Consider the following 21,686-nt stretch of genomic DNA (forward strand, 5'->3'; position numbering starts at 1 on the left):
TTTGTTTTATATACAGTATATATATATATATTTGTGTGTGTGTGTGTGTGTGTGTGTGTGTGTGTGTGTGTGTGTGTGTGTGTGTGTATGTATTTATGTATGTATATATGAAATATATGTATTGCTCATGTATCTTATATTTGTCTGATATTAAATGCGCTATCTTGAAACAGATGTCCATTTTTAGTTTCTTTCATCATGGGGAAAGAATACTTTAAAACACTAATCCTTACCTAAATTGTACTTGTAATGGTTGTGGCGACCTCTGTATGAAGAATATTTTTAACTGAAACTCTTATCCAGGTAGATGAACTTCATAGGATTTTCTGATTAAGACTGCAAAACAGGATCTTAACAGAAAGGAATACGAATCTAGATCTGGGAAAATACCCTAAAATTCTAATATTATGTCAGAAAAAGATATATTCTTACTTCAGACCTTGGATCTCCTAATGCAGTATAGTCTACGTGTCCAGCTTTCAAGTGCCGTGGCAAAGAAGGAATAGCCTATAAAACCCTGAATTAATTATAAATGATGTTCATACTTTGTTGAAATACAGTGAATATTATATATGAAATTTGAAGAAAACAGATATGCACAGTGGTCATGAGAGCTCAATGCACTGCAACTTAAGAAAACACATGAAAAAAGACAAAACACAAACAAATTCAGAAAACAGCTTCATCAATTTAACAACAGGTTCTGCAAATACACTAAAAAGTGATGGACCTGGCTAGGACACACTTTTTCAATACCTTGTGACTTTTGAAGTTAAAAGCATTGAGCAACAAGTACACATAGCACATAAAATAGATCCATGCAAGTGTGTCCCAGCCAGGTTCATCACCTTTTTTCTTTTGGTTTGTTTTTTTTTTTTACCTTTATTCTGATATTGACAGGGCGAGAGAGAGAGAGAATAAAATGCAACAAAGGGCCACGGGTTGGACCTGGGCCGCTGCGATTGAAACTATAACTTCATTGTATAAGCACTCTTCCAGGTGAGCCACTGGCTCCTGTTATGAGGGAGGCCCTCCCTTATCACTTTTTTGTGTCCACCAGAAACAATTTTGTTGTCTTGTGAGTATTTGCAGCACATGTGTTGCCCAATTGATGAAGATGTTTTCTGAATTTTCTTGTGTTTTGTCTATTTACATGTGTTTTCTTCAGTATAAGATTCAGCAGTGTAGCTACATTCTACACTGAAAACATGGATGGTATCCTATTGGCAAATTTAAGTACTTTCAGACCAATAAATGAATAATATAAAACTTTATTTATGACCAGGGGGGAAGAAATTTAGGAAATTAATTAATTCATAGATAAAGGATTGACCATTTCAGCCATTGTGGAAAAAGAATTGAAACAGCATTACAACATTTAGTCTGCCATGTTGGAAAATTTAATTTACATAAAATATATGCGAACACTTCATCAATCATCGATGTTGCAGCATTGTTTTGTTCTCATAAGAGATCAAGCAAAAGAAAAAACTTAAAATTGGGCATAGTCTGAGGCATGGTTAAAAACTGTATGCTTCTCTCACACTGCAGTAACACCTGATAATTTAGCTCAAAAGAAGGATGCTCCACCTGGTGGTCTCAGGTTTGAATACAAATATTGACAAATTCACATAGAAATGGAGCTCATGCTTGTTTTTGGTCTTTTGGGTAAACTTGTGACCTCAGTAATCCTTGAATCCTGGCTAAGGCCCTGACTACATACCTGTTTTTAAAGGACAGTCTCATACAAACCTATAGCTTCTGAATGACATTACAGATCATTGGCATGTGTCTTAGCAGCAAACCAGAAAATCTAGTTTAATTGATAATAATGATAATAGAAATAATGATAATATTTTAAAATAATGATACTTTTTAAAAGTGAAAAGTGGACTTCAGTTCTAATTTGAGTGAGATTAACAGTTCTGTTTACAAAATCTTGATTTATATTTTTATGGAATTTCATATTAGAAGCATTAAAAGACTAGCATCGAAAGTATGTGTAAGTGTGCAAGTGTCTGACATGTGGTCTCCACTTCAATGTGGTACTGACTTGACACATTTCAGGAATCACAGCTTTTATTAATCTGTCATAGTTTGACTAGAGTCACTTCGGCTGTAGACACATCCTCATCTGGACTCCATACTTTGTCTTCAGGGATACTTTAACGTATAGTGAAGACGACATCCGCTGCTTCAACAACTTTACTCTTTCTGATGATTTTCAAACAGGACAGTTTCGTCATCAGGCAGTGGCCATCACCAACTTCCTCCTGGGACTTGTTGTTCCCTTCACTGTCATTGTCTCCGGTTACGCTGTGATAATCCATCGTCTCAGGAGGAACTGCACCCTGTCCAGCCAGTTGAGTCGCCCCTTAAAGATTATTGCTGCCGTTATCACCACTTTTTTCCTGTGCTGGGCTCCTTTTCACATCATGCATCTATCAGAGTTGGTTCATCACACGGGTTCTCAAACATTAGGCTATGTCCTCTATATTGGTCTGACTATGACCACCTCAACAGTTGCCTAAACCCACTGCTGTATGTCTTCATGTGCCAAGACATAAAGGATCAAATCCATCCTGAATGTACAGGAAACGGTCTTCCATTAAGAACAGACTCTCATACTGATACAAAGTTAGTGGACACAAGTCAGGGCAATGGCATATCAGCTCTAAATACTGAGGTATAAGGTTGTCCATGACATGAAGAGACAAATTCTGAAACTGTACAAATAATTATAATAAATGTTGAATATGAATGAATATAAAACTTGTTTTAAGTTTTTGTCTTGTTTTTGGTTTTTTTTTTCAATTCAGTGTACATTTTCACAGACCAAAATATTTAATCCTCACACAGGTTGATTATGTGCTTAAGTTAACACAGTAAAAAAAAATAGTGTTGATTTGTTTAAAACAAGCAATAAAAAATAAGATTTCATTGACAAATATATCTAAAATCTATGTACCCTTCACCTGTTAAGTGCCTTACTTTATTTGTCCCTGCACTGTAAACCTTTGATGTAAATTTACAGTGAAATCTGAAAAGCATTCTTCTGTATTAATGTAATACAGTGCCATGCTGTAAACTGCAATCAGGGAGAAAAAAGACATGATTACAGCACTTTCAGAGAATGCTATTATGTACAAGAATTAACTGTAAACTTTACTGTAAACAGCTGAACATCTTGGGAAGGTAAAAAATTTTAAAATTGACCGATAGTTATAATAGTAATTTGACAATGAACATTGTACCTTTATAGATTATAGTAGACTGTAAAACTTATGGAAGAGAATGAATCTACATTGTGAAATATTATGTCTGAACCACTGCACATATAGGCTTGTAGCAAGCTTATTTCCACAGCATAGTCCCCAGCTAAACCACTTTTGCTTTGCACGCAATTCAACCCAGCTTCCTCTATTATTAACACATGAAAAAAACTGTACACAGGAACATAACAGTCCCCACAGATACCATTGTTTGCTAATTTTTTTTAGTACGTAGGTCTTGCTTTGTAATTTCCTCTTTTGATCTGTGACGAAATTTTCCCCCAGCTAATCACCCTGAATGTTGCGGTTGTGTAAATATTCTTCATAAGATTATCAGTACATTATTCTATATTATTATGATCAGTTAGGAAGTATTTACAATAAATGTGTATATTTTATTAGCAGAATAGTTTGGATGTGATCAAAATTACTTTTCTTTTTGTTCTTCATCCTTTACAAGATAACATTAATGGTGTATATAAAATATTTTTATAATCCTGTCATTTAATAAAATTTTTGTGAAACTGTGTATTAAAAGATTGTGATACTATTGTTTTTTTAAATTTGTTAGTTGATGCATTGGTTTGTCTTCTAAGGTATTAAAAATTAAATATAAAGTTAAATGTGTTATTTACGGGGACAAATTACATGTTTTTTGTTTTTGTTTTCATTTTTGTAAAAACGCCACAAACGTAAGCAGCATGCGTCATGATGTCATAGTCGTTACCATCTTAAGAAGCTCGGGGGAAACACAGCCCCCGGCCTGCAGCAGTAAGCAGTCATCGACCACAGAGCATAACTAGCAGGACACTGCAAATGACATTCACAGTATCCTGAGATGTAAAAGATTTCATGGTAAGTTGTGTCTAAGTTGACTGTTTGAGGAAACTGGTTGACACTTAAATGTCTGTTGTGTGGCAATCACAGGTCTCCCATTGCTATGAAACGTTAGCTAGTAGCAGCTAACGTTAGATATCGCCTGACTATAGTATTAGCCCACAGCTAGACATTACGTTGATACAATTTGTGGGCTGTTCATACTTCATGCCTGTCTGTAGCCTTATGTCTTTCAAGGAGCCTTCGCAGCACACATTCTGTGCAATTTAACGTTAGCTTTTCAAAGTAGGCTAGCGTTAGCCCGCTCCCTAAATACAATAGATGCAGCTAGTGAAGCATTCAGTCGCCCTCTGTCGGCATGCTTCAGCATTTTAAACACACTGTTCACGGTAAATGTGAAATTCTGAACATAGACTGAAGTCTGTACATAATTCATTCATAGACGATCTTGAATTTTTTATCGTGGTTATAGCATTATCCCCCAAACGGTTGTCCTCTCTCGAAATTGTAACCATAAGCTAGTCTTTGTTAGTTTTCATTTTCATTTTCTTTGATAAAGGTTTTAGTGTGTGTGTGTGTGTGTGTGTGTGTGTGTGTGTGTGTGTGTGTGTGTGTACGTACGTATGTGTGTGTGTACGTACGTATGTGTGTGTGTGTATATGTGTGTATATATATATATATATATAGTTTTTACTCTCTTTGCAATACAATTCATAGTGAATACCTTGACTACACTATGCCATCATTAAAATACATTTTCAAAACGATCAGTCTCACATCAAGAAAGTATTACCACTTTATTCTTTCTTTGATGGGAAGCCATTAATATATTATGTGTATTATTTTTATACATTTGTATAATCTGTGGGAAGAATCATAAGGCTATAGGATCTAAACTTCTTGTCTTCATCACTTAATGCCCTACTGAAGTTAAAATACATTTTTCAAACAACAGCAGCACTCTAGAAGTATGCTTTACCTGCAATTATTGCTAAAATAGACTGAAAATACTACAGAACAACTGATACTGGCTGTCATCTCTCTAGTTGAAACTGCCGGCCACATATGTGCACTATGTGGTTCATTTGCTCACAACACTGTGTGGTTGTGATTCCATTGTTTTCAGTGCTATGGGCTTTGTTTCAATAAATCAAATAGTCAATATATCAATATAAATAGACATAGTGATAAAGGTTAATAACAGTATCATGATTCTAAATTATTTATTTCTTCCACATGATTTACTCATCATTAATATTTGAATTTTGTCTGAGACTCCATAAAAGACGTATATGTTCTATGGCTCAACTTGATTCCTGGGGATATCGCTACAAAAAATTACCAGAGAACAGGAGAGCAGGTGCAAACCATAATTTTTATGTTTTATACATATTCACCAGTTCTATGGCTCAATTTGATCCCTGGATAAATCCCTGCAAAAAATAACAAATCAGAAATAAGTCATAAATATATTTTTCTACATCACTGCAGAAACTGGAATTACTGTGTGTGTGGCAAGGTGCACCCTACTGTCAGTGTGGATGGCTGTGTTGTATATGGTAGCATTTTCATTTTCTTCATGTTGAATTTTAATTTAAATCTTATACGCAAGTGGAAGTAGATTATTACCCACATTAATGGGTCACATATGCCCATGCATACTACAGGGCGAGGTGTACCAAGAAGGACTTTAAATTTGCATATGGTTAGTTTTTGATGCCTGTATTGTGTTTAGTAGATTGCACTCAGAATTTTTATTTGGATCTGTGGTCGTGTATTTTTTGTCTCTTGTGCTTGAATTTTGAAAATGTGTATCTGTCAATCCAACACCCCTAACTAGTTTGCAGGTTTGTGTGTGTTGCCAGATACAATAAGATTAAACTGAGTACAACATCATCTTCATTTTATCAAAATTTTCTGATTTATTTTGTCATGATGCTGCATTGTGCATCTGCATTTTCGGTGCTGTCCTCATCTGGGTACTGATACAGCTGGTTTAATAGTTTTATGATATGCTATTATCACCATATAAAATGGTTTACCCCTCCCCTTCCTCCCTCCATTTTAACTCACTGATTAACTTTGAATGTTTAGCCAAGTACATTTTTACACAGAAATTTTATTTCTACCTGAGTAAAATATTCTTTCAAGTAATAGTAGTGATTGGCTGTTCACATGCTGACATGCTTCAGTCAGTCTAGCATCTCATCTCCAGTTGCTGGAGTTTTTGTGATTAGCTGCGTTTATTGCTGCTCTATCCGAACAGTTCATGTTGCTGTTTTCGTAGTTACAGTGACTAACTAACAGCTGTACATTTAAACTTGCTTTGCTCAAGTACTCATAGCTCTATGCTGCTTTTAGAGACTTTCATTCATAGCAGTTGTATACATGCTATTCATATCTGCTAGTTACTTAGCAGTTAGCAATGGCTTCTCTCTCTCTCTCTCTCTCTCTCCCTCTCATCTGCTCTCTCTTGCTTGATGTGTCATCAATCTTAAGAGAGTGGTGTTTTGTAGCTTCAGCATAGAGGATTGTGATATTTATTACAACTTGAGTGATGTCTGCTGCCTTTCCTTTGACTCACAGCTCTACTCACTCACAGGAGTTGCTCTAGTCAGTGCCCACTTGTGTACACAGTAGCCTTCAGCGTTGATAGGCTATTACTTGTGAAGTGTAACCAATCAGATGGTGCTGTGGGCTGGATACTGCTCCAGACCATAGAGAAGTCACTACAGACAGGGAGAGACAGCTGCATTACGCCGGGAAGACACTGCCTGCATTGCATCGTCAGATCCCTGTACGCCTCTTACTTGATGCACGCCACAATAGCTGTGTCATCTGAGTTTCTCTGGATGTAGCAAGACTCAGAGTTGTATTTAAAGTCCACCATATACAAGATAAACATGAACAGAACCTGTACAGTCCCCTGTGGAGCCCCAGTGCTGTTCACCACTGTCCTAATAAAGATGGAGACTGGCGACTGCATGTGGAGACTGGCATTTTAGTCACAAATTGATTTATAATGAAAACAAATCCAACATTTGAGTAGGCCCCAAACTCTATGTAGAAAACTGGCAGTAGCAGTGACGCATCAGACATGCAGCTGGTGTGAACACCCATGCGAGCCACAGAATGGCTACAGCGGCCACACACACACACACACACTGCAGGCAGTGTGTTCTGGGTGTAATGCATTAGTTGCGCAAGACTCCAATCACAGGTGAATTGTCAAAACTCCAATAACACCTGTACACAGTTAAGTAAGAGACCAATGCGTTTCAGAAGAAGCAGATAATCTGTATACAAAGACAAAATGTCACTGTTAAACTACTTCCAGACACAAACCCGTTGATTGCATATGCGTTCACCTCAAGCCAATATTTGGTAGTGGCACCTTTTTACAAACTCGAGTATGTTGAACATGTGAATATGTCTGTAGTGTCATCTACACCAAAATTTAAGTGGATTGACCAAAGTAGACTGACTGCAAGGTGACATTGTGTGTGTGTGTGTATGTATGTATGTATGTATGTATGTATATATGTATATATATATATATATATATATATATATATATATATATATATATAATTTATTTTTCTTATCCGTTGGCAGCAACGGATTTTATGACGGCATAGAGAAAGTAAGTGCAACACCTGATCAGCTTATTAAGGTCAGTATTGCTGCCAGATTGATGTCTCCCTGGTGGTCAGATGAGGTACTTTGATCCAAAATGAGGAGGGCTGAAATTGTGCCAATAGAATTCCAGTGAATAAGTAGAGTGTGTGGGAAACTGTGATGTGGGCAAGCTCTCAAGTGTTTAGAAATCTGTAAGGGACAACAACTGACTAGCTGGTTTTAGACAGTTGTTGCTCTGCTGGGATCAAAACAGAAAGAAGATATAAAATTGAATACATTTTACATAAAAGAAATTTCATGACAATGTCACCTTGCTTGGGCACTTGAATATGGCAGTACTCACTTATAACAGATATTACTTGGCCAAACAGCTGCATCTGGTAGACAGTCAATCTAAAACCCCTTTCCAGCCACATTTAGGCAGGTTAAACCTGTAGCAGCAGTCTTAGTCATCCAGCAGTAATCTGGCATATGTTTTTAAATGTTGTAAAACAAACTTTGGCTTCAGTGGTGTGAATTTTTTTTTTTTGATTTTTTTTTTTTTTTTTTTTTAATCCCCTCAGGTGCTGATACAACATGGAAAACTTCAGAAGAGAGGTCAACTTACGGCTCATAAGGACATCTTTGTAGAACCAGTCTCTTGCGAGAGAGTGGACATATTGATTCCCACATGGAGACCAATTTTGTGGGTGTCTGGATAGAATTCTACTTGTACTTGCAGATTGAAAAATGATGCCATCTGCACATGGACAAAATATCATCATGGAAAAGCAGAAAACAGTGAATAGTGTTGCTTCAGCACAGTTGGGTGGAGAATCAAGTACCTTCATCTGCACAGAGTGCGGTGATGGGTTCAGTCAGTACTCTAATGTGCTGGCACACATGGCCATTCATGGACCCTTGGAGTCATTTTCCTTTGATGGCTCATCCAATGGCTTTGAAGTCCCCCGAGAATATGTGCTACAAGAAAATGGTACATTGACAGTTGTGAATGGATTGGCACAATCACATTCTTCTGTGAAACCAGTATCTCCAGGAGTCCTGCCATCACATTACGTACCCCCTATTAAACCAGTGTCTCCTACTTTAAGGCCACAGCTTTCCCCTTACAGAGATGTGTTCAGGCCAAGGCCATCTGACTTGACTTTGGACAAGTCTCGTCAGGGTCATTACCGTTGTGAAATATGTAGCAGATCATTCAACAGCCTACAGAGTTTACATCGTCACCAGCAGTATCGAAACACAGAGCGAGGTTACAAGTGTACTTTGTGCTGTAAGATCTTTGAAGGTAGACAGGACCTTAAGGAACATCTCCAGGACCATGTTAATGAAAGGTTTCACTGCTGTGATCATTGTGGTAAGCGATTCCTTAAAGTGGATGCACTAAATGCTCATCAAAAAGAGAACCACTTCTCCCCCAAGGCTACAGCTTTGCGTAAATCAGAGAATAAGCAGGAAAAAAAGTTTGAGAAAACATATCCTTGTAGGAAGTGCAAGTTTAATTTTTTCTGGATGTCAGATTTTCAGACACATTCAATATACCATTGCAAAGGAAAAGAGCCAGATGCTACTTTTGCATCTGAAATCGAAACTGAAGTGAACTCTAAAAACTTACATGTACCACTTGAAAACTGCCACAGAAATGGCACATCTATTGATCTCAAGAACGGGGATACTAAAATCTTTAGGGATACTAGTGGTAACATTGATACAGAATACTCTTTCACACCATACAGGTGTGGTTTATGTGGGGATCGTTTCCAAAAGTTAACGGCTCTAAAAGAGCATCATCTCACACATCAAACTCAGGAGGAAATAGATCAGCTGAATCAAGAGTCACAAAAGACCTTTAAGCGGAGAATGCCACCTAAAGGCAGACGTAGAAGAGGAAGTAATCCAAATGGCAAGCTGCATCCTTGCAAGCACTGTCACCGTGTATTTAATCATTCTAGTAGTTTATCTCGGCATATGAGATACCATAAGGGTACTATGCACACATGTGTTTTTTGTGGTAGACATTTTCCACAGCGCTGTGATTTGAGAAGGCATGTAGCGATGTACCACAAAGTTGAATTGGAAAAGAAACCAGGTTTGAAACACTTGTATACACCTCCACAAAATGGACCTATCCCCAATCCTCTTAATGGTGAGAAAAACCCAAGTTCTCCTGACGAGAAAACCAAGAGCTCCTCTGACAATGAACAAACCACATCACCAGAGCAGACTCCAAAGGGGAAACAATCAGGAAAAGCAGGGCGAGTTAACTACAAGTGTCAGGAATGTGGAAAGCGATTTGGACTGTTATGTGTGTACCAACGGCACTTGCGTTATCACAAAAAGGAACCTAGTAGGTGCCCCCAATGTCCAGCTCAATTCAGGAATTCTTCATCCCTTGAGCTTCACCTTCAGAATCACCCAAGCACTGGAGAAGCAGATGATGTTGGACAGACTTCTCACCGCAGTGGAACCAATGGGAACCCTGTCTCAGAAAAGGGCAATACAGAGGACATAGAGGATGACTACATGGACCATACTCAAAATGATAAAGGAAATTCTTCAGAGGTTATTTATGAATGCACAGAGTGCACTGAGACATTTTCATGCTTGGAGACCTTTCTTCAGCACCAGACCTCTCATGGCTCAGAAAACAACGGGTAACTATCATGTCAGACCTTTAGTCATTGTTATTGCCAACAATCAAGCTCTCAGGAGTTGTTTTTGACTCTTTTGAATGCAAATATTTGAATAACTGTATAGATTACGGATTGATGTAAAGTTTGTTTGTAATGGTTACTTTCCATAACTACTTTTATACACTTCCTCCGTCATGAGGAGAAATATTCTGTTAATTGGCGGATTTTAAATCAATGGAAGCAAGATATAAGGCTTGGGTGAGGAGCATACCAAATGACTTTTGAATTGATCTCACAATAAACTTAAAAAAAACGGACTCAACTACAACATATGTCTGACATGGGTAAAATGCAAGTTTAAACGTAGTATTTTTCCACAGGCTATGGTTGTAGTTAATTTCAGTCCCACATAGTGTTGACTAGCTAGGATAATTATATTGCTTTTTATTGTATTATTTTTTTGTGGCTACTCATGCTGTTATTGTCAGTTGTAATTGCTGCATTTTTCATGTCTTGCAAATATGTTTGAGATTTTTTTTAATATATCTTGTATATCTGCCTTTTTAAAGGATAGCCTTGTCACTGAGTAGATTTTTAATTGTGCCATTAAAATGTACAGAGAAATTAAAAGCTGTTGATTTTCTTTCTAATAGTAAGAAACCCCAATTAAAACTTTTTTTTTTTCTTCTATATGTAGTTTAGGTGTCATAGTTCACGTTTTATGGAATTCTGATATGGCAAGTTAAAGGCAACCGCACAGAGAGGAATCCTTGTGTTCAGTGGATTAAATGGGGAGTTACAAATTGTGGATGAGAAATGTAGGCAAATATATCTGCTGGATTTAACTGATGCCTAGCAAGGTTGAGATTTTTGTGACACATGGGTGCGCTTCATAAGAAGGTCAGTCCTGTGATTGTTACAGTATTGGTATTTCCAGCTCTTATTGAAAATTTGCCTTTGGCAACTCCTAGTGGTAGTCTTAAAATGGCTTTTATGGAAGTGTGGGCACTAAATAGCCCCAGAACATGGCTGATCCCCTGGGTATTTCATGACTGACAGAACCCCAGACCAGTTCTTTTATACTTTTTTCATGGACTGTTTTCAAAGTGATGGTCATCACTGTTAAATTTGAACCTGTTGGTGGTAGTAGATGAAAGGTGAGGTGGCTTTGAGAGTAATTAAAAATCATCCTCTGGCAACAATATCCATACAGAATTTCATCGCAATGGCAATTAGGCCAGGGACTAACATAATAAACTACTGTTATTGGGGGGAAAAGGGGGCATAGCAGCCAGTGCTGTCTCTAGTGGGCTGACATTTCTTGTCTAAAACAAAGTAATCCACAAATTCAAAATGTGTTTTATAGTATGGAGGTGGTGTACTCCAAATATGGAAGTCTATAATGGAAAGCTGAAGTGGGCAGCCTCCTACTACTACTGAGGTCAGCTTTTTTTCTCTATGAAATTAGAAGCATGTGGCTGAGATGTGTACTGACAAGGCATGTTTTTGGCATACTATTTGGACAGCAAGCGTAACTTTATGCCAAAAACACTTAAGTAATAGTTGAAGTCCTTTCCCTGGGGCCTTGCACGTCTGCAGTAAAAAATTTGCCAGATCTACTGCAAACCTTGATATACTATTATTACCTATCTCTGAGTGAAATAAATCCTGTATGAAGTCTGTAATCCTTCTGATGCTGCCTTGCACAGTGAACTATAGGTCAAGTGAAATGCTTTGTAAAAATTTGATATCCTACACAATTGATGTGGGCAACAGCAAGATAATTTATTTCTCGTGACTACTGCCTTTTCTTCTTGGCTGAAGAGCTCAAATGTTTGTTGTTTATTAAAAGGCATTGAGAAACAACAAATCACATTACAAATCCTCTTTCTGTGGCACAACCCTTTAACTCCTATGGCAACACATGGATCTCCCTAAGAATTGTCTGGCTCCTTTGTTTGCCCTTTATTGCTTTTTGTCTGTTACATCTCAGGGAACATTTTATCCTCCAGAGGGCAGACTAGTAAGATTTTCTTGAGCTTTTTATCCCTTTTAGTGCTTGGCCCCACCACCGTAGACACTAATGTAATTAACTGTTATAAAGGCATGAGTTCTGTGCTTGATATACTTGATGTAGCACATCTGACAGTTTTCAAAATACCCTGAGAGGATTTCTGAAGTAGACCTTATATCTGATGGACAGAAAACATGCATATGCCCTTCAGTTAAATTGTGAAATTCAACTGGTTACTCAATTACAAACTGTTACAAGCCAAGAAAACAGACATGGTCACACATGATTCTGTCATGAAGGAGTAGCCATAGAAAGACCACCCATTGTGAGAATAGTTGTTTAGTGTTCCTTCTAAACAAGGGTAATCCAACAAAATCTTGTTCAAAAGACCAGACCAGAATTAATGGACCAGAAAGTTGCAAGTAAGTGACTTTTTTCTTGTCCTATACAGAATAATGAGTTGGTAGTAAAATACACACTTTAACATTGTCAAAATTGTATGTATGGACACCTCAGACAATGTTCCAATCAATAAATTATTCCAAAATAGACACAGATACCAAGTATGCAGGTAGTTCTATGGCCCTGTTCAGACCTGGCATTAACATCCTGGTCTCAGGTTATCCGATCACAAGCGGCCAGCTCTAAGTATAGGTATGAATTGAGGACGCATCACTCAGACCACATTCAGAGGTGGTCCATGCCACATGTGGCCACATTGTTTTAGTAGTGTGAGCATAAATGCGTCCTGGGCCACATTGAACTACCACCTACTCTACTGACGTCCTCTGCCACAGTGTGATTTGCCACAGTTTCATAATGAACGGAAAATATTTTACTATTTCAAATGGATAAAACTTTATTTCACTGTTAGCACTGTTAGACCTGTGGGCAGCGCATTAATTCGTTCAACCCCTCTGTGCCCCGCTGGCTTGCTCTCTCTGTCCCTCATGCGCACAAGCACATTGACAACAGACCCGTATTAACGAATACCTGTTAATTTTCATATAAAGCAGGGAAGTGAGATCCGATCACAAGTTGTAAATCGAGACGCATGTGGAGACGTATTTTAAAGCCAGGTGTGAAATGACATAGAGCTGATCACTGAAGACGCATGTTAATGCCAGGTCTGAACAGGGCCTATGTGAAGCAGATGCAATCGAAGGTACAGTTGGCTGTGTCATGCAATTCTGTGCAATTTTCAGGTACAAAAAAACAAACTTCAACTAGTAAGTATGTGCCATTTTGTAGATAGTCCTACGACAAGGCAAATATTTGAAGTGTCCAGTCAATTTTGGTTGACTGCAAACTATAGTGGGTGTAGACCATGTTCCTCTTCTGTTACATTTACTACTAAATGTAGCACTACTACTCACGTACTACTAAATGGTAAAAACTTCAAGAACCTCTATACCCCTCTCAAAATATTAACACTGAATGGTTGGCCTGGCTGTTTTTTTGCTGATACCACAATGAGATCCCTTACCAGCTTCCCACCAATGAATATGGATTGCCAATGTGTTTCAGTGACATGGTGGCCTAGGGGATCCCACCTGCCCCTGCACATTCCTGTATGAATGCTGGAGACTATGTTACTGCTGTAATTGGACAGGGCCCTCTTGGTCACCTTGTTCATGGTCAGTACCTGATGTACAGGTGTCCACGTTGGGGTTCACAAAACTCAGGCTAACTTGGCTAGCTCAGAGGAGTTAGCCAAGTTGACAGAACAGTGAGGAATGTCCATTTTTATTGTGACACCTGTGTGTTTATGAAGTTAGTTAGCTAAAGATTTAGCCAAAACAAAAATGTAAACTGCAACATGAATGCACATGCAAATAGATTAGATAGCTGAGCCTCAACCACAAGCGTGTGGTGCAAATATGTGGTGTGTACACAGAAAGGGATCTATTCAATCATTTTCTGGAGCAACCAGTTGGGATCCACTTGCTCACCATCGTGAAATGTCCTAGGATAAAAATATTGGTGCCTGCAATGAGTGACTGAGGGATCATCTGAGGGGCAGTCAGGGGAATTTCTGACTCCATGGGTTCAATATCCACAAGAAAATGCCGGGTTGAGTAACAAAGGAGGAACTGGACTAGAGTACTGGAGTACTTACTCATGGGTCAAGATTATCTACAGTGGGGTCCTAAAGTCTGTTCAAGGGAATTGGACCTTACTGTACTTCGGGCGGACATTAAAATATGACAGGAAATCGAGTGTCCACTCTTACATATGTATTATGAAAATCTGTAGTGTTGCTGTCTGGGTGCATATTCTGAGAAAGTCTCAAGAGCATACATACTAATGCATTCACATTTTAGACTTCCTCTGACTAAGGAAGCTCACTTCCTGTTGGGTCCCTGCATACATGAATTGCATGAAATCCAGCATGTTTTTTTTCCTAATGGTTTTGTAGGGGGAAAAGTTTTTTTTGGCTATTGTGCTTCATCTGCAGCAATACCGAGTGTGCCCACTGTAGCAAAGTTGCTTCAAATTCTAGCGCAACACTATCAAGGCCCTTGGGAGAGTCCAAAAGTTTATGCTGTTCATTTTAGCAGTTGTAGCGTGCATGTACCTCTCTCTGACAGTATGTTTTTGCCTTGCCTACAATTGTTGCCATTACAACAGCTGTAAGCAGTTTTTCCTTAGGACAGACATGGTTGGACGATACGTCCTACAAACTAGTTCATTTCAGGCAAACCGTAGCCTTTAACACTTGACTCTGCAGAGCCCACTTATTTCAAGCACAAGTTCTAGTAACATCTAAGAAGTGCCCATAGCAGCTAGGGTTGGGGCCATTTATTTCAATGTTTGTTTAGTATTGTTTAATTTTGAGGTATCACACGGGCAGCTCTGCATTGTATGGGGAGGGGCCATTGGAAGTTTTAAAATGGGGGAAAGTGTGTGTTCCTTCTTTATCCCAATTCCGTATTTTACAGCCAGTCTAGGGATTTGAGCCTTCAGCATCTGAGCTGCAAGCATACTAACAGCAGGCTAAAGGTATAGTGTGAGGAAAGTGTTTCCAGCTTTTTTTGGGGGTACAGGTAAGTGCAGTTTCCAGCATGTAGAGTTGAGCTAAATGTCAGTGCTCGGTTTGGCAGTAGTAGTAGCTATATATGGAAAAAAAAAACTCAACAAAATCACAATAACGTACAGGTTAACAGAAACATTTATGGAGTAAACCATGATGAAAAGGATACAGACTGAGTATTTCAGAGCATCCAGAGCTTTCTTTAATCACAAGCTGCAATAAACTGACTGAATCCCACAAGTGATGCTTTTAACTCAGTGGACCCTTTTTTGCTCCTCTGGACCACAGGTTTAACATTTGAGAGGTATAGATGGTATGACTTGGTAAGAAATCTGTTCCATATTCATTTGCACATGTTGTTTTGCACGCTTAAGTAAATTCAGTGACCACAGATAAGTTGCTCAGTGATTTGCACTTCTTGTGGTAACAGAACAGTAAACCTGGTGGTTGCATAAACGCACCAGTCAGAGGGAGTAATTGCTGCTCACAGAATATCAAACATTCAGAAGATCCTGTTCACACACTGCCAATATATAGGTTTGAGTATTTTTTTCCTCTACAACAATGCCCCCCCCTACAGAAACTGGTTCTTACATGCCCCTCAGCCAGTGGGGTGGGGGTTGGGGGTGTTGTGGTAGATCAGAACAAGGAGGTGGCGCCATTTTGAAGCAAGTCTTGCAAACAAAATGGTCGTGTGCAATTTAACCCTTCAAACACCAACTACAACCAGTCCAGCAGACAAGTAAGCACGCACAACTGGGTGCCCCTGTAACTTTGATGATACTCATGTAACATCAGCAGTGTAGTACTGAAACTGTACATGGGAGCAGTGAAGCCCCACTGAGGACTTCATTGGTCCACATAGCCACTGCCAGCACAAGTGGTGCTGCCCGTCTGCCACAGTACGTGGGGAGCGCAGGAGCAGCAACAACAGTAAGGAGGCAACCGCGGCGCGGCCGGCCGGAAGGAGTCGTGCTACCTCTCCAGTCAAGCTGTGTCAGCCATAGAACATTGAGGGGCGGGCTCTCAGGGAGTCTCCGCATCTTGTCATTGGTTGTATCCGTACAGTTGTATAACGTACGCACAATTTTGGGCACATTGTCTGAAATTGCGCAAATAAAAGAAATGGAAGCGGACCTGAATCTAACGCCGCTGACCGGAGCATAGCGGACTGTGTGTCATACGTCGTGCGGGTAAAACACGAGGTATTTAGACTGAACAACCACAGTCGACTCAATCCAGACGGGAAAAAAGGATTCCTGACGGTATTTCCCAGGAAAGACGGAAGTCATCGGCAAGGAGGACAACCGCTTTATCCGTGTACTGGCAAAGAAAGCGGAGATGTAGTGTCTTTGAAAGAAGTCTGTTCAGAGATAATTATTACACAGACAATGGAGCCGATACACCACAAAGGAAATCGGGCGGCGAAGCACACGAGCCACGCGGATCACTGATCTGGTAAGGGGTCCTGCAGAAACCAACTGCAGAGAAGCCATTAGCTTTTGGTTACCAATGCTAGCTAGCTTTGTGCTAGTCACTAAGGCAGCTAGCTTGCGCTTTTCTGTACCTCAAACAATCAGCGTGAAATTATCTAACACGTGTTTAGAGTCAGACTACGCTGCTGCTGGGGATGTTGATGTTTTTGTCTAGCTGATTGCTCCCTGCCGTCATCTTTTGGTCTGCTGCCCTCCATCCAGGATGGCCAATAGTACGGTATCAAACAACAACACCGGACCAACACATAGCGTCCAGGTGGCAACACATAGCCGGTTCATATTATCAGGTATTTTAGATGACGGAATGATTTAAAATCTCAGCTCTGACCAAAATATCACTGAGAGCAAGCCCTAAAGTTTGCTAGATAAAGTTTTGGTAATGTTGTCATATACACCTGCCAGTAATTCATTCATCCCTGGCTTGTGACAGGTCTGATGTGTGGGTTAATTCATTTAAATGGTTTGTATATAATTTGCTCAATAAGCTATTGGTTGGCACCCTCTAGTAAATGTAAATACAGTGATCAGTGCTGTAATCCTACCACAAATAGATTTTAGATAGCAGGATTTTGCATCTCTGTTATCAAGTCACTAGTCATCTGGCAAAGTCATAACTCTGAGGGTGCTTGTTGCATGGGATGAGCAGATCTGTGGCTTAACCTGGTGTATGCATCTATGACGAGATCAGCATTCCAGGTGTCTCTGCAGGTAGAAAAGGCCAGCATGTTGGATGATACTGCAAAAGTCTTTCACATCCCTTTATGAATTGGATTTGTTCCACAAATGTCAGCCAAACTCAAAATTTTCTGTGTTTTATCTGACTGTAAAAATATTAAACATGGAAATGAGTTTATATACTGAGATACAAGTGCACTTTCTCAGAAGAATTTGAGATTTGCAGACTTTTTTTTCCTTCATCTTTATCCCTGGATCCCTTTGCAAGAGAAACTCTGTCAGAGCATATACACTACCAGGCCACTTCATTAGGTACACCTAAACAGTTTAATGTAATCTAGTAAAACAGGTCTGCTACATATTCTAAACACTTCAGGGAGGTGTAAATTCACCTATGTTTATTACTGAGTTCATAGTAAGTGGTGGTGATGTACTGGACTGCATTACATTAGTTTTTTTCCTCACATGTTAGAAAAACCTCTTAATATAATGCAGTCCACTCCAAACTACAACATTAACCATAACCATACAGTTAAATATCTCTCCAACAGTGTCACTCAAAACTGAGTATTACTATGTTTGTAAAGGTAGAATTTATGGCTGATATGTTTTATGGGATTGAATTAGATTTTACAAGCGTATAAAGTGGTTACTGAAGGTTCTTAAATGCTGACAGAATAAGGTTTTTATTTTTTGTTATTTTAAAAGGTGTTCATATTTTGGATTGATACCCATTTGCATTGGGGAAAGAAAGATCTATCATGTTTGTCTTTGTAAAATGATAAAAACAAAAAGCCACTTAAACTTGACTTAAGCCCTCTTTGTTAGAAAAAAAAAGTTATTACAAACACTACTAACAAATAAGATACCATGACAGTTGTTGACAGTTTAATCAGAAGTGATGTACACTACATCAGGTAGTATAATCTGTGGATTTTTAATTTCTGCAGATTTGACATTTGCTATAATACTCACTGTTTTGTAGGTAAATATGTATGGTCTGATTTGCCTGGTTTGAATAGATGTTAGGCTAGGTTACATTAGCTGTATTGTCCTTGGTTTATTTTTTTATTGTCTACACTTAAGAAGTTGTATTTTTCATTTTTGCTTCTTGCGGAGAAAAGACAGACACCTGCACCATTATGACATGGGGACAGTCAGTTTAAAGGCTTTTTAATTCGCGAGACAAAATGCTAGACATGTCGCTGTAGGTGTGTAACCCTCTGCTCACTGCGATTATATCAGCTATTAATGGTGGTTCAAGTGGAGATGGTGGCCATTAGGAACATTGTGCATAGTTTTGGCCCCTCTCTCATGTGAGTATTATGCATTTCTTTTTCATTACCATAGCCATGATTGTTAATCGGCAAATGAGATATTTTCATACTCAGTAGGTAGGAGTCCAGTCTGTTAAGCAAATATGCAAAAAGGGACAATGTTTTTGTTCAGGTTCCGTTTTGAAAGCTTTAAATGATGTTGCCTCCCCCACACTACCCCCAACCACACTCTGAGGCCTGTCCCCAAGCAGGTCACTCTCACCCGGTAGCCTTCTAACAATGGTGGTGGAGTTAGTCAGCTGTTGATGTTTAAAAAGACGATGACACAGTGAGCCGTGATACGGTGTGCACTAACTGGCCTGCATTCAGCCGTGATAGTCAAGACCAAACCTGACACTGAGGCAAAATGGCAGGCCACTGTTGAAATGCAGTGTGCAAGGGCATAAGGGAATGTTCTTCTGTGTCTACCCAGGAGATAGCTTTGGTGAGGGATCATATTTTCATGCAAGACAGTGTCGGCTTTTAATGCTTCTCTGTCCTTGTGCGTACGTGCTGTATGGTACAACATAACATAACTGCTCACTCAAGAAGTGCTGTATTTGTTAAATCAAAATGAAGCATTCCTCTTGTTTCCTAAATATTAGCATCTTGTATGTATATTCTATGGGCTTACATGATTTTTCTGCATTCTTCTGTTTGTTGTCGAGTACGCTAACAGTACTGCTGGCTCTTTTAGCAGTTAATTCTGGCTGTGCTGCTCTTGTCAAGTCTGAGCAGTCCAATGCAGCCGCTGTTAGTCCACTAGGTGTAGATGGTACTCAGTAAGTGGGAGGGAATAAATGCGCACACACTTTTACTGAAAGCAGGAAGCTCTGCCACCATGGCAACCAGTATTCACCTTGCATGGTCAGTTGTTGTGTCGTGTCGTGTGTTGAAGCCTGGTCAGTTCCTTGTTTTCAACTGCCTTCTTTAACTGCACAACATTGCCAAAATGAGTTGAGATGGTATGTTTTGTCAGTTGTGCTGACATTGATCATAAAGTCAAGTGGAATGGGGGGACAAAGTAAAATATTCTTATTGGTTAGTTTCACCATCCACACATTTCATAATTTTTGTAAGGGTAACTGTGAAAAGGCATTGTGAAGAAAATGTGACAAAGATTTATGTGCATGACCAGGAATAATACTTAATCAGTTAAGTGTCATACATACCTGTGTAACAATTGACCTGTGTTATTTGCAACCATGTGTGTTGGCTTTTAAAGGATAGGTTCACAATTTTTTAAGTCTGTCATGATAGAATACTTACATGCTGATATGTATTGAAGCAGTTTAATTATAAATGTTCCTCATGTCTGGCCATGATATAGCCCTGTGTGATGCAATTCCAATGTAGGAGATGGAGGACAGAAATTCACACTCCTTTTATGTGCAAAAAATGCACTCTAAACAGGCCTGGGCAGCAAAACGATAGTGAACTGTGCTGGCAATTGACACTTAATCAATAGCAATATGAAAATTGTTCTATAGAAAGTCTGATAGTTAGACGTTTGCATGAACCCCAAGCTTTCTCCTTCCCTGGCCCCTGACCTATCATATCCCTTGATAATGAAGCATGCTAGGAGCTACACGCAATCAGCAAATTATTTAACAGGTGTGCTTCTCGGTTACACCAACAACAGAAGTGTGGTATGAGAAAATGAGTGCAGCCATTGAAGACGGTGAGACAGGTCAGCTGTAGGGGTAAATATCCATAAACTAAAATTTCACAATATTTCATGACGTGATACTATATTGATATTTTGAAGCACCTTATCGATATGTTATCAATAGTTTACATGGTGGCAGTGGTTTTGTGACGGTGGTTTTGTGTTGTATTTAAGCCTCCTACCGCTAGGAGGCAGCAGGCATTAAGCCATTTGACTCCCCTTCCTTCAACTTCTCTCACTAGACGAAGAGATCTCGCGAGCATACGGGCTTTGGGGTAGACAGAGCAGATTAAATTATCGCGCTCTACAATATAACATTTACGCAGGTTGAACAGGTGTGTATTGATAAAGTTTTGGCTTTTTACTTGCGAAGGTTTTTATTTCACTTACTTACAGTAATTACAAGCGGAGTTCACATCAACTTGGGTAATCTTCAGGTTATTTGTTTCACGTCACCTCTCTGCCGTGACGCCTGTGTGTGTTTGAGCGCGCAGCGCTGACAAACACGGCAGGGGCAGAGATGTGCAGGCTAGAGGCAGAGTTGGGGGAAAATAGGATAGAGTAGCCGCCGGAAATGCTCAAATGTCCGGCCGGTGCTAGGGAAAACCATGTGTAGCAGCAAGACATGCAGACATGACCCATGTGCTTTGCACGCAGTCTGAATCTCGGCACTCAAATTGACAACAGCGTTGCTACTATTTGGCAGGATTGGACGTGTACCAACCTTTTTCAGACGCAGCACCGTGGCTTGCCACAGGCTAAAGCACAAACATGTTTCCAACTGTTCTGGGTCTGAATGCATAAAAATAAATGTATTTGTTTATGCATATAACAGATATTCTGTGAGAGTTTTTCTAACAATAGACTTTTGGAAAAAAATCGCAATATATCGTCTTGCTTATAGTATCCTAATATATCGCATAGTATGGTAGGTATGGTATCGCCAGATTCTTGCCAGTACACAGTAGCGTGGCAAATTTGTTGGTTTCCTTAATTCTAACTGATATCGGAGAACCATTGTGTGTAAACTGTGCAGGAAAACTGTCCCAACCAAGATCTGCAATACAACAAACTTTTTTTATTACCATTGGCGCTTCCACC

General features: G+C 39.3%; 2 protein-coding genes and 1 pseudogene across 4 annotated transcripts in view; all 3 read left to right on the forward strand.

Moving 5' to 3' along the window:
- The first annotated feature begins 1,208 nt into the window (after positions 1–1,208).
- Positions 1,209–2,692, forward strand: LOC111664925 (chemerin-like receptor 1; annotated as a pseudogene).
- A 1,299-nt stretch (positions 2,693–3,991) lies between these two features.
- Positions 3,992–11,011, forward strand: LOC111664989 (uncharacterized). Of its 2 annotated transcripts, none has more exons than XM_023419831.2 (2): positions 3,992–4,127; positions 8,312–11,011. In XM_023419831.2, the coding sequence occupies exon 2, from the start codon at positions 8,478–8,480 to the stop codon at positions 10,404–10,406; it is 1,929 nt and encodes a 642-aa protein (XP_023275599.1). In that variant the 5' UTR covers positions 3,992–4,127; positions 8,312–8,477; the 3' UTR covers positions 10,407–11,011. The 2 variants fall into 2 exon arrangements, with proteins under 2 accessions (XP_023275599.1, XP_087033693.1); XM_087177567.1 differs by lacking the exon at positions 3,992–4,127 and adding an exon at positions 7,717–7,752.
- Positions 4,003–21,686, forward strand: part of znf1035 (zinc finger protein 1035) — a 34,961-nt gene continuing 17,277 nt past the window's right edge. The window contains exon 1 of one of the 2 annotated variants that reach the window (XM_087177561.1): positions 4,003–4,127. The gene's annotated coding sequence lies outside the window, so the exon portion shown is untranslated. Of the gene's footprint in view, positions 4,128–16,410; positions 16,888–21,686 lie in introns of those variants that run through there. The other variant, XM_023419817.2, reaches the window with a different exon arrangement.

The sequence above is a fragment of the Seriola lalandi genome, unplaced genomic scaffold, assembly GCF_002814215.2.
Source record: "Seriola lalandi dorsalis isolate HSWRI2012SDOR001 ecotype SW California unplaced genomic scaffold, Sedor1 jcf7180002054609, whole genome shotgun sequence".
NCBI classification, from domain to species: Eukaryota; Metazoa; Chordata; class Actinopteri; order Carangiformes; family Carangidae; genus Seriola; species Seriola lalandi.